The 14,896-nt window shown below is 37.8% G+C and overlaps 2 protein-coding genes across 3 annotated transcripts in view; one reads left to right on the top strand and one right to left on the bottom strand.

Moving 5' to 3' along the window:
* The window catches only part of LOC109932210 (protein bicaudal D homolog 2), a 229,611-nt gene that overhangs the window by 115,455 nt on the left and 99,260 nt on the right, over nucleotides 1-14,896 (top strand). The window lies entirely within an intron of this gene.
* The window catches only part of dcp1a (decapping mRNA 1A), a 40,506-nt gene continuing 29,262 nt past the window's right edge, over nucleotides 3,653-14,896 (bottom strand). The window contains exons 6-9 of the mRNA XM_048606622.1: nucleotides 12,852-12,974; nucleotides 11,304-12,026; nucleotides 6,321-6,533; nucleotides 3,653-5,380 (exon numbers count right to left, since the gene is read on the bottom strand). Coding sequence (XP_048462579.1) covers nucleotides 5,177-5,380; nucleotides 6,321-6,533; nucleotides 11,304-12,026; nucleotides 12,852-12,974 — 1,263 coding nt within the window. The 3' untranslated portion in view covers nucleotides 3,653-5,176. The remainder of the gene's footprint in view (nucleotides 5,381-6,320; nucleotides 6,534-11,303; nucleotides 12,027-12,851; nucleotides 12,975-14,896) is intronic.

Raw genomic sequence — 14,896 nt, 5'->3', positions numbered from 1 at the left:
CATGGACTGTCAGCCCAACTATTTATTTTGTGGTGCCGTGGAGTCTGTGAACCCATGTGTATGTTCTTATGACAGCTGCATCTTCCTTTTCTTCTTTTGATTGCACTTCTGCCCCACGCTCCTGATCTTTGGCACCCTGTGTGGAGAGACCTCTGCAGAGGACTTCTCATGGGTCTGGCCAAGGTGACGCTTCATAGACCCAAGCAGCAGGCAATGGAGGGGACATTCTACCTGACATCCTGCCCCTCTTCTGCAGCTATATTCGTGCCCAGGCATTCTTGGAGAGGCAGCATGCAGTGCCCAACAATAATCTGGTGTTTAGACAGAAGCGGGCATCAGAGAGGCTGGAATGCTTTCATTTAGTCCTCTCCTCCTCTCTCTACCTTTTCCTTACTTCTGTTATCTTTGTACTACCAATGGCCTATGCTTGTAAATTGTTCTTTTAATTAGTAACACCTCTTAAACCACTACAAAAATCACAGACTTTCAGACATTTTGTAATAGTATTTCTGGATAGAAAAAAATTAAAACAAAAAGGGAAAAAAAAATGGAGTTCTTAAACTGAGACACAGCTGATTTGGCAGTGGTATTATGAAAAAAAAATAGTACATTCTTATTGGATGATGTGGTGGTGGGTTTTTCAAAATAACAAGCAGCTGTGTTCTCAGTCCGCTCCCTAGTTTTTTGTTAAATGATTTGTTCGGTGATAGGTTCTTAAACTTTGAAAAAAAAGCTGAGTTCTTTGGCTGTTATGGTGTAGTGGTCTGTACCTCTGAGCCAGAGGCTGGGTTCAAATCCCACCTGCCCCAGAGGTGTCATAAAATGTCTGAACAGGCTGAACAACAACAACAACAACAACAACAACAACAACAAAGAAAAAGCAGCTGTTGTCCAGTCATACTCATGTGAAAATGCTCAATGCTGATTTCCTTCAAATCAGCCATCTCACTCAAACCTTGGCTCCCTAATATTTCCACAAGCTTATTTGTGCCCTCTTTTGCAAAGACAGAATGGTGTTCAATGTTTCTACTATTTGCCATTTCTTTGTTCCTAATTATTAATTTCCCCACCTTCTGACTGGAAGGAATGTACATTTGTCTTTAGTAATTTTTTTCACATTTTTACAGAATATTCTGAAATAGGAAGGTGAGTAGCCGGAGGTCACGGTCCATATTGGTACTAGCAACATAGGAAGGGAGAGGGAAGGTCCTGTAAAGGGCATTTAGCAAGTAAGGTAGATCTCCTGCTTTGCAACTTCCTACCCCTGTAATCGTAGGATTTACACCCTGTGCCACAGGCTAGTGAAGCCAGAAATAGAAAGAGGATACAGTTGCATTAGCTAAAGAGCTGGTTTAGGAGGGAGGGCTTTAGTCTGGATCATTGGGATCTCTTCCAGGGAAGATGGGACCTGTACAAAGGAGGAAGGATTGCACCTAAACTGGAGGGCACCAATATCCTAACAGAAGTTTGCTAGTGCCTCTTGGAAGGATTTAAATTACTGTGGCAAGGTTTGGGAAACAGAGCAACAGGTCAGCACATGGAGTAATGAAAAAGATCCCCATTAAATCAGGACGTCTAATAGGAGGAACAATAGTAAAAACGTAGTGGAACTGGTGGTTTGAAGTGTATTTAATTTTAATGCAAGGAATATAACAGTTAAGGCAGATGAGCTCAGAGTCCAGATTAGTCATAACACTACAATGTTGTAGCCATTACAAAAACCTGGCTCAGAGAAGGGTAGGACTGGGAGTTGATTCCAGGGTTTGGATATTTTAGGAGAGATAGAGAGGGGTGTTAAAAAAAAAAAAAGGGGTGGGTGAAGCTACTTTACTGATTAAAGAGAATGTCATAGTTGTATTGAGTGTACATTTTGGAGGGCTCATCCAGAAAAGCCATATGGGTAGAAATATGAAAGGTTCAAATCGGTATGATGGGGTTGTACTATTGGCCTTCCAATAGGCATCAGGAGATACAGGAACAGACATACAAGCAGATCATGGAAATATGTAAAAACACCAGAGCTGTTGTAGTTGGGGATTTTAACTTCCCCAATAGTGACTAGGACTCCCTTAGTCCCAGAGGTTTAAATGAGGCAGAATTTGGTAGGTCCATCCAGGAGGGTTTCTTGAAAAATTGTGTAGATAGTCCAACAAGGGAAAAGGCCATACCAGACTTTGCATTAGGATATAAGCCTAGTCAGGTGATCAAAGTAGCAGTGGAGGATCATTTTGGGAAGTGTGATCATTATTCTGCAAGTTTTAAGTTAGTTATGGATAAGACCGGCCCTCGGGTAAAAGTACAAAATTAGGGGAAGACTAATCATAATAATATTAGGCAAGAACCGGAGAAAATCAGATTGGGGATGGCTGTTTGAGGGTAAAGCCACATCTGACAGAGTCTTCTAATGGCCAGTTGATCAGAATTCAGGACCAGCATGTTCCAATGCAAACGTACTGAGAAGAATGGCAAGATTCGGGAACCTTGGATGACAAGTGAAATTGAATGGTTAGTCAAAGAAAAAGCATATGTAAGATTTAGGAAACTGAAATCAAATAAGGCCAAGACAGGGTGGTAAAGGCAGCATTTGGCACACTTGCCTTCATTGGTCAGGTCATTGAGTATAGGAGTTGGGATGTCATGTTGTGGCTGTACAGGACATTGTTGAGGCCACTTTTAAAATACCGTGCACAATTCTGGTTGCCGTTCTGTAGAAAGGATGTTGTTAAACTTGAAAGAGAGCAGAAAAGATTTACAAGGATGTTGCTGGAACTGGAGGGTGACAGTTATAGGGAAAGGCTGAATAGGCTGGGGCTTTTATTCCCTGAAGCGACAGAGGCTGAGGGGTGACCTTAAAGGACATACTTTTAAGGTGAGAGGGGGAAAGATTTAATAAGGACCTAAGGGATAACTTTTTCATGCAGATGGTGGTGCATTTACAGAATGAGCTGCCAGAGGAAGTGGTGGAGGCTGGTACAATTACAAGATTTAAAAGGCATCTGGACGGGTATATGAATAGGAAGGGTTTAGAGGGATATGGGCCAAATACTAGCAAATGGGGCTAGGTTAGAATGGGATGTCTGGTCAGTGCAAATGAGTTGGACAGAAGCGTCTGTTTCCATGCTGTATGACTCTAAGAGGCCCGTGGAGGAGTATAAGGGAAGCAGAAAGAACTTAAGTTAGGAGGAGGGCTGGAAGGAGCCATGAAAATCTCCTTGGCAAATAATGAGAACCCCAAAATATTTTATACATATTAGGAGCAAGAGGGTTGTTAGGGAAAGAGTAGGTCCACTCGAGGACAAGAGAAGGAATTTATGCATGGAGCTAGAGGAAGTGGGCAAGGTCCTTAAATGAGTACTTTGCATCAGCATTCACCAAGGAAAAGGACATGGATGGTGGTAAGATTAGGTGATAAGGTCTGTCAGAAGTATATAAAATTATAAGAATGGATAGCATGGATTATTGGAGTCTTTTTCCCATTGAAATATCAAAAACTAGTGGGGGGAGATAGTAGGAACTGCAGATGCTGGAGAATCTGAGATAACAAGGTGTAGAGCTGGATGAACACAGCAGGCCAAGCAGCATCAGAGGAGCACGAAAGCTGACGTTTTGGGCCTAGACCCTTCATCAGAAAAGGTTTAATGTGAAAGGGGAAAGTTTAAAAGTGAGGCAAGTTTTTTTTTAAAAGAAAGCAGAGGGTGGTAGGTGCCAAGGCAAGTGGTAGAAGCAGAGACAAGAGCAAGATTTAAGCAGCACCTAGCCAGGCACGAAAAGGGACAGAGATATGCACCATGTGTTAGCAGATGGGTTTAGTTTAGAATGGCATCGTGGTCAACCACATGACCTGTTCCTGTGCTGTATTATATCAAGCTTTTACAGTCAGTTACATTCCCTGAAATTTTACTGTAATATCATATTTTCCCTCTTTTGATCCTCTCTTGCGGAACTGCAAAAGGAAAAAAAAACTCCCAATCCTTGCACTTGCTGCTTTATTTTTGGCAGTTTTGTATATCTCCTCTTTGCATCTAATACTATCCCCAATTTCTTTTGTAAGCTGTAGTTGAGCCACTTTTCCTCTTATTTTTGTAAGTCTTCACCAATTCTCCATAAGTTATACTAAGAAACAAATGCAAGCACTGAATATCACAGACTATGGGCCCTGACACTATTCCAACAATTGTACTGAAGACTTGTGCTGCAGAACTTGCTGTGCCCTTGCCAAACTGTTACAGTACAGCTACAACACTAGAATCTACATGCATGTGCAAAATTGCTGAGACACATCCTGTAAACAAAAAGAACAAATCCAACCCAGTCAATACATCCCATATAGGAGCAAATGACTTCAGTACAAGTTCCAGCCTCTGCAAAGAAAAACAAAAATGCTGGAAATCACAGCAGGTCAGGCAGCATCCATGGAGAGACAGCAAGCTAACATTGAGAGCAAATTGATGCAGGGCACCAGCATCTTTGAAAAAAAGATTCTGTGTCAATTTGGGAAGGAATTCAAAATTGGCTGTTAAGCTTCTGGAGCTTTCAAATATGGCCCTAGAAATTAGCAGAATTGCAATTCTATTACAGAGGTCTTTTTTGGGGGATGTCAATTATCTTGTAATTAGATGTTCCAGATTTGGACAGAACAATGAGGCTGCTACCAAGGATAAGATGGAACAGCTGAGGATTCTTAAACAACTTAAATGGCTAATGCACACAGACATCAGAAGCAAATTTTTCATATGCTGGAGCTTAGCCTGGCCACAGAGGACATCTGGAGAGCAAATAAAACTTGATAAGAAGCTTGAAAATATAAAGTGTATGCTGCAGTTTTGAGCGATTTCAATAAGATAACATTAATCTTTTTTAATGATGCCTTTCATGCAAATCTTGGTGATTGATTTTTCAGTGCAGGAAGATTTGTGATCGTCCTTGTGGTGAAAAATGGGAAGCAAAGAAAATAAGAGTAGTGAAGATCTGTACTCCCATTAATGTTGCTTGCTACCATGTGGACCTTAGAGGTCTATTCACAGCAGTGGCTTCCAGAATGGGAAGTCAAAAGGTTGACACATCAGTGTGTGTAGATACTCTGAGCTGTTACGTGCCCATGCAGCTTAGAGGGAACATTGGTGAATGGCACATTAACCGTTGAAACTCATTCTCATGGATTCTTTTGATGTGACATTCAACATTTGCATTTTGGTCTGTTAAGTGAGATAAGTGCTATAACATTTATAATACACAATTTGTAAAAGCAGGAAGTTTGATCAACTGAATAATTTTTATCATAGTTCCAAGTGTGTTCTTCTGAATTAGAGAATAACCAAGTGTTGCTGAAGTTTGGAGAGACTGTCATATTAAATCGTGATCCCAGGCAGTTTGAAGAAGTCTACAAAAAAAAAAAAAAAAGTTTTTTTTCCAGGATATTCAAAAGTCATGGTTTCTATGGACAACACCACATTCAAACTACCTCAGGCTTTTCTACTTTTAACTTGGCCAGCAACTTGGAATGAAAAGAAAAGAATACGAGTTGGGAGAGTATTGCAGCACAGACTTGTCGATTTGGGCAATCCTGTTTCTCACAATCGTTGTGTAAATTGCCAATGGCAAAGTTTGTGTGAAGGGCACACAATATCAAACACAATTTGGATAACAAATAATATTTGAATTTTACACAATGGTGCCATAAACAGTACAAAATCTTAAGCAACATGAATTTGGAGGCATTAAAATGAAATGTATGGTGCTGTGTATTTGCCAGCAACACAACACTGCTTCATAACATATGGTGACAAGTGAGTTGATCTTGGAGTGAGCATAAAGCAGAAGCAACGTAATGCCTGTTACTAAAAAGGAATAATAGAATACTTGCAGCCCAGATGGAGGCTACTCAGCCCACTGAGTTTGTGCTAAGATAAATTGTATTACATGGCATAGCTAAATTAGACAAACCACAGAATATGCCTAGAATATTATTTTTATAAATAAACCAGGTAAGATTTTATTTGGCTTTTCTATAATCACAATTGCGGAACTGTATGTCACATTGGTCTTTCCACCCACCAATGTTCCTTTTAATTTCCCTGCATTGTATACAACCTATTTCTTGTACTGTACAGGTTCTTAAATTGCCACATTGCCCTCACGTGCAAATCTTAAAGTGTCTTTTTTTTTGTTTGATCTCTTCATCGTGTGTGGCACATTCCTGTTAAGGTTTACAGCAGATAGATAGACAGACAAATGACAGGAACAGAGAAACCAGATACTACCTACTTATCATAAGAAATGTCTACCTGTTGACGATAGTGTGTCATATAAAAGCTTATTACCTTTATTAGGTGAGTTAATGCTTCCTGAAGCTGAGCCTTACTGAGAACAGTTGGTAGTGGTGAAGATCGAGACTCCGATGCCAATGTTAAAGGGGAAGTTGAACCATATTTCCTTTCAGTTTCTGAAATCATTGCCGTTGAATGCTTGAACATACCGGGAGATAAAAGCATGGATGGACCAACTGAGGAAGTGGTTGTTGGTGTGAGAACCACCTAGATAAGAACACACAAAAGTTAAGTACATTTTGTGGCCTGACAAAGCTGAAAAAGATAAATTCTACCCTGTAACCTATGCCTTCCTCATTGGTATCTTCATTTATTTCTTGTAAAACCATCTGTTGTCAGCATAAAACTGATCCGACTATTTTCCCAAATCCTACCAATATTCTGATTAAAATGCACAATGAACTGCAGCAAAATAATGCATTAATGATCATAGAATATTTGAATATAAAAAACAAAAAAAGTGTTCTTCAAATTGGATTATGAAATCTGAACATCTGAATAAGTGAGTTGTTAAATTTTTCTATACTTGTTCATTCTATTGACAAATTATGAAATATATGGCAACAACTGATGTTTTATCGTGTACCTTTTGTAAGTTACAGCTTTAAAAATAAAGTTAACGCAGGGTTTCAAATTTTGGGTTCTAAAGGCAACAACAAATTTCGTACAAAAACAAATTACTGGTAAAACTCAGCAGGTCTGGCAACGTGTGTATGAAGAAACCAATTTCATTGTTTGGGAATAAACAGATTAAATCTACAAGTACTGCTTAAAGCATTTTCTGTTTCATCACGCAGAAAGCCCACTAACTGCATTTATTTTGGAGACAATTCATAATGATACAAAATTGTACAGAAGCTACAATCTGTACATAGGATAACATTACAAAAGTAATAAAGACCTCAGTGAATAAAATCTTCATCTTTTCTTGAATTACAATTACAGAATTGAACAATCCCCATTTCTTGGAATTTGGGATTTAAAACAATGTCTTTTTCTTCATAACCAAGTACATCAATATCAAAAGTTTCAAAAGGTCAACGTGTTTCACAGTACAGGAATGACTGTTACCATAATGCTCCATTAAGTACAGATGAATAAGGTGGAATTTCAGTAAACTCTGAATGCTTCTATGTAAAGAACAACATGTATTGATTCACTGCGTAGCACCAGATTTGAAGCAGCCCTATTTTCCTCATGTTGATACACGTTACCATCAGATAATGGGAGAATACATTAAAAAGTTCTTCCCACAGTTCTTCCCAGTTCCAAGAATCCTGAGCTATCTCTACATCAGGTTTCTTTGCTTAAACGGAAATTAACTCAAATACAATTGGTGACTATATATTTCTTTAATTTCATTGTTTAAATGAAATATATTTTTTCATCTTATTATTCAATGCACCGTCACTAAAAGCAGTTGAAAGATAAACTGGTGAGTAATTGTAGGTCATAGCTTCATTGATCAAATGTATTATTGACCTGAAAATGTCTAGCAGTAGTGAAATGAGCAAAAGAAAAGCAGAAGTATAGTGCTTTCACGGGCTCTATAGAAATGCAAAGTATCTTCCTTTTTTCAGGCATTCCATCCTCTTGTAATAAGAGACCGACATGCTATATGCCTTCCTAATTGCTTGCTGTAGCTACATGCTAACATTACATTCCTTGTGGGAGCAAGAATTCCCAAAATCTGAATGTTGATGTTCGGAGAGATGTTTCATGCCTTTTTTAAAATTAGTGTTTTCTATTCTTACCAAAGTGACTTACTTCACACTTTCCCATATTATACTTGCCAGCCACTCCATTTAACTTTTTGGAGACTGTGTCCTTCTCACAATTTACAATCCCAGCTAGTTTTTTAATACTAGCATACTCAGATACATTAGTTTCATTCTCCTCAATAAGAATCACTATCAATAGACTGTAAATAGTTTAGGTTAGATGGGCTTCAGATTGGTTTCACAGGTCGGCGCAACATCGAGGGCCGAAGGGCCTGTACTGCGCTGTAATGTTCTATGTTCTACGTAAATTGCTGTGATCCCAGCACTGATCCTTGCTGCACTTCACAATTACAGTCTGACTATGTGAAAACAATTTATCCCTACCACATTTTGTTCATTAACCAATCTTCCTACATAATGCTAATGCACTACCCCCCAATTCCAACTTTTTAAAACTAGCTTTTTTTTTTCCCCCACTTTTCAGGCAGCACATCATCACATCATTTTTGAAAAATCAAATTGATAGGGTTGGGATGTAATAATGTTTCTTTTTCTACCATACTGGATTATCAAAGGATTTCTCAGCACAGTGGAAACACTTCAGCCCATTAATTCTGTACCAGCAAGAATATATTACTACCTACACCAGTCCCACTTTCCTGCACTAGGTCCATTGCCTTGAATACATTCTCAACAATCTAAAATTTGTCCAAATAGGATTCCCCTTTTCTGTGAAACCATTCTGGTGCTCTCTAATCATGCTATGATTTTTGAAGTGCGTTGGAACTGCCTTAATCATCTAAACCAGATTTGAGAATCGTAAATGTTACAGTCATTCAAAAAAGAAGAAGATAAGCCCAATAATTAAAGCCCAATAAGCCAATTTAAAATGTTGCATACAATAATCCGGGTCAAAAGTCGACTGTCATTTGGATAAATCTGGATTAGTTAAGGAAATCCACCACATACTCGTTAAGGATAAATCACATTAAACTAATTTTGTTGAAGTAACAAACAAACCATGAGGTTAATGCAATTGATGTTGTTCGTGTACGTGGATTTTCAAAAGGCATTTGAAGTGACACATAACTGCTTGTTAGCACAGCCAAAGGTCAAGGAGTTGAAAGGAATGTGGCAATATGGATGCAAAAGTAGCTGAGTAACAGGAAACAAAAAAGATTAGAAAAGTTTTTTTGGACTGGAGGAAGTTATATATCAAGATTCCCCAGGGACTGGAATTTGGACCACATGTTTTCTTAATCTACAAGAATGACCTAGAATTGGGTATGCAGGGCGTAGTTTAAATCTGCGGATGACAAAACTTGGAAATATCATGAACTGTTAGATGAATGGAAGTACAATTTAAAAGGACATAGGCTGGTGCCTGGACAGACACTAGGCAAATGAAATTATAATTATGAGAGAAAGAATAAAGAGATCCAATTCTAAAGGTGGTGCAGGAGCAGAGGGATGTGGAGTTGTGTGCACAGAAATCAGTGACAGTGGTAGTACAGGTTGAGAAAGTAGCAAATAAGGTATACGGGATCCTGGGCTTTTGCAGCAGGGTCATACATTACAAAGACAGTTAAGATGAAACTTTGTAAAACAGTGATTTAGCCTCAACTGAAGCAATATATCTAATTCTGGGTACTACAGTGAGAAGGCTTCAGAGAGGGTGCTGAAATGATTTCCAAGAATGGTTCCAGGAATGAGGGACTTTAATGACAAAGGTTAGATGAGAGAAGCTGGAGCTAGCTCCGTAGAGAAGACTGAGAGATTTTGATAGAGGTATTCAAAATTATGAAACGGTTTGCACAGATAGATTGGGAGAAACTTTTCCCATTGTCAGTTGGGTGAAGAACCAGAGTGCACATATTTAAGATTAAACCCAAAAGTATTAGAAGAGATAGCAGGAAAAATTTCTTTAGCACCACAGGCAGTTAGCAGCTGGAATACACTGTCCAAGCAAGTGTGGTAAAAATCATATTCAATTATTGGCTTTTAAAAAGGGTCCCAGTTAATTGTCCTGAAAGAAATAAAATTACAAGGCTACAAAGGTAAAAAGGTAGTGAAGCGTGACTAGCAAAATTGTTCTTGCAGAGAGCCTGCATGGACTCGACATGCCAAAAAGACTCCATTTGTGATGCAGCTATTTGATGATTAGATAATTGGTACAATGTTTTAAAAAAATAAGTATTGTAGCAAGAGAAATCAAATTCTACTTTAGCATAAATTTTAATGACAATACTTAATGGATCCTCCTCTGTTGCTTCACCCATAGAAAATAAATTAGTCAACAAACAAATGAATTAAAGAATAAACAATGAAAGTACAAACCCTAGACTGCTTACTTGATCCAGTGGAACTATAGTTGATTGATTCCCAATAGTCAGGACTGCAAGTGTTAAAGCTTTAGCCTAAGATACAACTTGAATTTATTATGGTGGGATTTCATCATAAAAAGGAAAAAGCAGCTGGGCTTAAATTTTATTTTCCCCAATTTTACCTTATTAGTAACAGAGAATAAATCCTGGACGAGAATTTTTTGGCAATTAGCTATACCCATCACATGCCCTGTGGTGTCTGCCAAGTTACACATCCAACTAAACGATATTTAACTTCATAATCTTAACTGTAATTTCTTAAGTTAATTGGTCAGGTGACAGAGGAGATAAGAACCTTACTTGCTTTCCCATTAGGTATTTTATTTCAATATTGTGTCTGCAAGGGTAGCAAGGTGGTTTGAAAGTTTTGCTGATTTTTTTCTTAATAATATGAAAAGGTTCCCTTCCAAGATATGTCTCAAATTTTTTTTTTTTTCCAGAAGAGGCAAGTCTCTCCAGGATAATGAGTTTGGCAGATGATAAAAACAGAGTTGGCATCCTCGTTGTTGTGTCCATACACTATTGCATCAGCAATCTGAACCTTAGTGTTAACTGCCTACATCTTTTCCCACTTTGTTGATTAGAAAAAGAAATATTAGCTAATTTTGCACTGAGAAAGGGTCACTGAACATGGAGAGTACTGGTGTTTCTTCACATGTGCATCCAAATATTTTGATTTCTTTTATGCCAATGACTTAAAGCAATAATCTAGATTGTTGGAAAGTTATCTTGACCAAATGTCTTGCCCTCCTGTATCGAACTAACCACACACCCTTTAATCCTTTGAGTTCAGTACTGAACTTAGTCTTGATACCTGGTTTGCAGTAGCATGGGAGATTGACAAATGTATATGATATTTTAAAAGTTTGTACCTGTAATGAAGTTTCTGTGGTTCTTATGTTTGGTTCTTTAAAGCTTTCTGGTGTAACAAGTATTGGAGAAAAATTTGCCGCTAATGATGGTTTGCTGAGAGTCTGATGCTGCTGATCATGCTGTTGTGTCAGTTTGAGTTTCTGAAGCAGTTCATGACCTTGAGATCCAATATCTGAAATGCTTCTTTCACCAGTGCTGCTCTGTGGAGTCTGATTACTTCCTGAAGGCAGGTTCTGGTTAGCGCATGTCATTTCAGAAGATGGACACATCATCAGTGGTGATACTGCTTTGACTTCTTGTTGCAAATTCTGACTATGGCCATTAGTGTTGATGGTGGCTGCACTCTGATTAGAAGTAGCTTCAAAATTTAGGGAAGACTGAAAGAGGGGACTGGCAGAAATATTGTACATACGATTGGTTTTGACATCAGATTTTTGGAGAGCAGCCGGTGTCATTAGAACTTGTGCAGCATCTTCTTGGTAATTTGAATTGCTAATTCGGGAAAAATTCATTTTGTTATTCAGACTCTCAGGGCTTCCCAATTGCTTAAGTTCTGTTGCATGTTCATAAGCAAATGGCAAACCTAAGTTTTGACTTCGTAATTTGGTGTCTGGCTGAGATGTCAATAAGATTTCTTGGTTAGGATTCATTAAGTGCTCTTTAGAAACAGGTGCTCCAAATAACTCCTCTACCGTCAAATGCTTGGTGCCTGAAAGAATATGCTAAAAGAGGAAATAAAGAGTCAGTATTAAAATATTTGTTTACATATTCATGGTCAATTATTAGATAAGTAGAAGTTTCCTTTAATTAAGCACTGACCAAAGGCAGTGGTTCCTACCACACACTGTTCTCTAACTACAGGACCATCTTCTTTTCCATAGTCATCAAATGAGACAAACCAGACACAGTCTGAAGTTAATCTATTTCTGATTCCATGCCCCTCTATCACCAAATGTGCCTACTTCCATATTATCATCCATGGGGTCTTTTCTACAGCTTTTGGCTATTAAAATTCTCATCTGCCTCTTATTTTGACAGTTGACTATTTCAGTGCACATCTGGTCAGCCTCCCATGGTATACACCCTGCATAAACTTGAGGTAATCCAAACCACTGATATCTGATCCTAAATCACATCAAGTGCCATTCTCAGTTTCCTTGCGCTTGCTGATTTACACTGGTTCTCAGTCTGGCAATGTCTCAAATTCTAAACTCTCATTCAAGTTTTCAAATCCCACTTTGGTCTCAATCACGTCCCATTTCCTTTAGTCCTATAAACTCTTAAGATCTTTGCACTCCTCCAATTGTGGCCTCTTGTGCTTCCTTTATTTCCTCTGCTCAGTCATTGGCAGATGCACTTCTAGTCATTCCTGAGCTCTGGAGATTTCCTCTCTAAACCTATCAGCCTCCCTAAAACCCACTTTAATCTGTCTCCATACCCTTATGTGGCCCAGTGTTCGATACAACTCCTGAACAGGATGTTTAGTACATTCAACTATTCTATAAATACAAGTTGCCATTGTTAAAATAATCAGAGAGTAAAACTACCTTGTTGTGGTGCTGAGCTGGAGATGAGTTACGTTCATCTATTGACTTTTTCACTGCTAAGCCTGCAGAGTTGTGTATGCCTGGAGAACTTGATAAAATACTTGAGTCACCAAACTGGCATGTCTAAAAGGACAAAAATCAAACACTATATTCAATATTGATCCAACTATTAACATTTGATCAGTGGTGATATTAGCTAACACAAGGAACAAACCATTCAAGATCTGACTATAAAATGAAATTGATCAAATGGAAAACCTCAACAAACAAACTGTTCAAATTCCTGAATCTGCTTTCATAGCACATCACCACTAGATGGCAAACAGTCGTTGGGTTCACAATTAAATGCTAATTTAATATACAAAATTTAATTTAGATCTGATACAAACTAAATGTAATTATTTTCAGCATTTATGTACTTTGATGTAGCAGAAATGTTCAATTGTAAATCTAACTAATTAGAACAACAGAAAACTAGGCAAAGCTCATGGCGAGTAGAGTATTCTTAAAAGGAAAAGTCTAGGAGGAGTACATTTTATACAATGAGGTTATCTTTAGAAATTCTGATTTTCAAAAGATACTCTCTCTCAGGGTCACTGAATTCCAATGGTATATTGATATATTAATACATCATGTTCTGGAACCTCTAAATTTAGAGGATATGGCAGCAAAACAAAACACACAAAGCAGAAATAGGACTGAACTACTTGAGCTGAAGAGTCACACATTACAGGGAAGATGCCTCTAAGGAACAAGGTTTATTTCCAAACCAACTTACTAATGGCTCCAAAGACATCTAACCTCAAAATCATTTTTAAAATCAGAAAAACCTGATGAATGGCCCAGTTTTCTCTAAGCTTGCCTGAATTGTTTATTTAAGATGAAGATGCAGATTTGAGTTATCTGTATATTGTACGATTCTTAATAAACATTTAATCCCAAACTACAAATTTGACTTTCAGTTACAGATGGCACTTTAAAAAATAATGTCAAAATACATCTCTCAGTGTAGTTTTGCATTTCCTTTCATTGTTTGCATTTTCACTGACCACCAAATGTGGTTAATATAAAATTACCAATTTTTACAAGATAGTACTTTTAGATTTAAATGAGGTCAAGTCACTTGTTTTTCCCTTGTGTTTGATTATGTAATATTTTCACATCATAAAAATGTGCTTTGGTATTGGTGAGATACAAGACAATTGGTTTTTGCTTTTTCACAAAACCTAACTGGAGAAAAGTGATTCTTAAAGCAAGGAACCAAAAATAATCTTATGGAGAAAGTGTAAACACATTGACAGATTGATTGCACAAGATAGGAATAACTGTCAGCATGTATATGGAGACTCAAATTTTTCAATATACTACCCTCATCTGAAAAGATCACACAACAGCTTCAAATTATTTTACAACAACCAAAAGCCACTTAACAAGCCCTCACTTTAATATGTGAAGCCAGGACAGACAGAAATCCGATTAACAGCTCAAATTAAAATCATGCATCAAAACCATTTTTGTTCACTGCAGAATATCAAACAACACTCTTGGTCCAAACAGTTCCTTTGAAAATTCTGATTTACAAAAAGATGTTTTCCATTCAAATTTCAGAATTGTTGTCCAATGGATATTTTATATTCTAAGTATTCATTTAAAAACACCACAAAATTTCATGTTTGGAGTATACTCCAATTTCAGTGGATTGAAGGATATCCTGAGGTTTTACAACTGTACCAAAGCCCAACATCAAACGTCACAGAACAATTGCAAAAGCACATACCTGCAACCTGAATTTTGAAAAAAAATTTACAAATCAGCCTGTGTCTCAGGTCTGTGAAACGTGCACATCAAGTCAATAAAGGCTTTCTAATTCATTCTATTCTCCAGTTACTTTTCCTGATATGAGTGAGCAACTGAACCACGGTCTCCTAAACCTCCACACACCATAGAGAAAATTCCAACACACTGCCTCCACCCTAGCCACCATGGGAGATGGCCGATTAGCTAACCAGCAGTATTCAAACAGGCCCAGTAGTTAAAAATCTGAC

The sequence above is a fragment of the Rhincodon typus genome, chromosome 16, assembly GCF_021869965.1.
Source record: "Rhincodon typus isolate 14 chromosome 16, sRhiTyp1.1, whole genome shotgun sequence".
In the NCBI taxonomy this organism is placed as follows: domain Eukaryota; kingdom Metazoa; phylum Chordata; class Chondrichthyes; order Orectolobiformes; family Rhincodontidae; genus Rhincodon; species Rhincodon typus.
The sequence above is the reverse complement of the archived record's forward strand: the minus strand, read 5'-3'. Positions and strand labels throughout refer to the sequence as shown.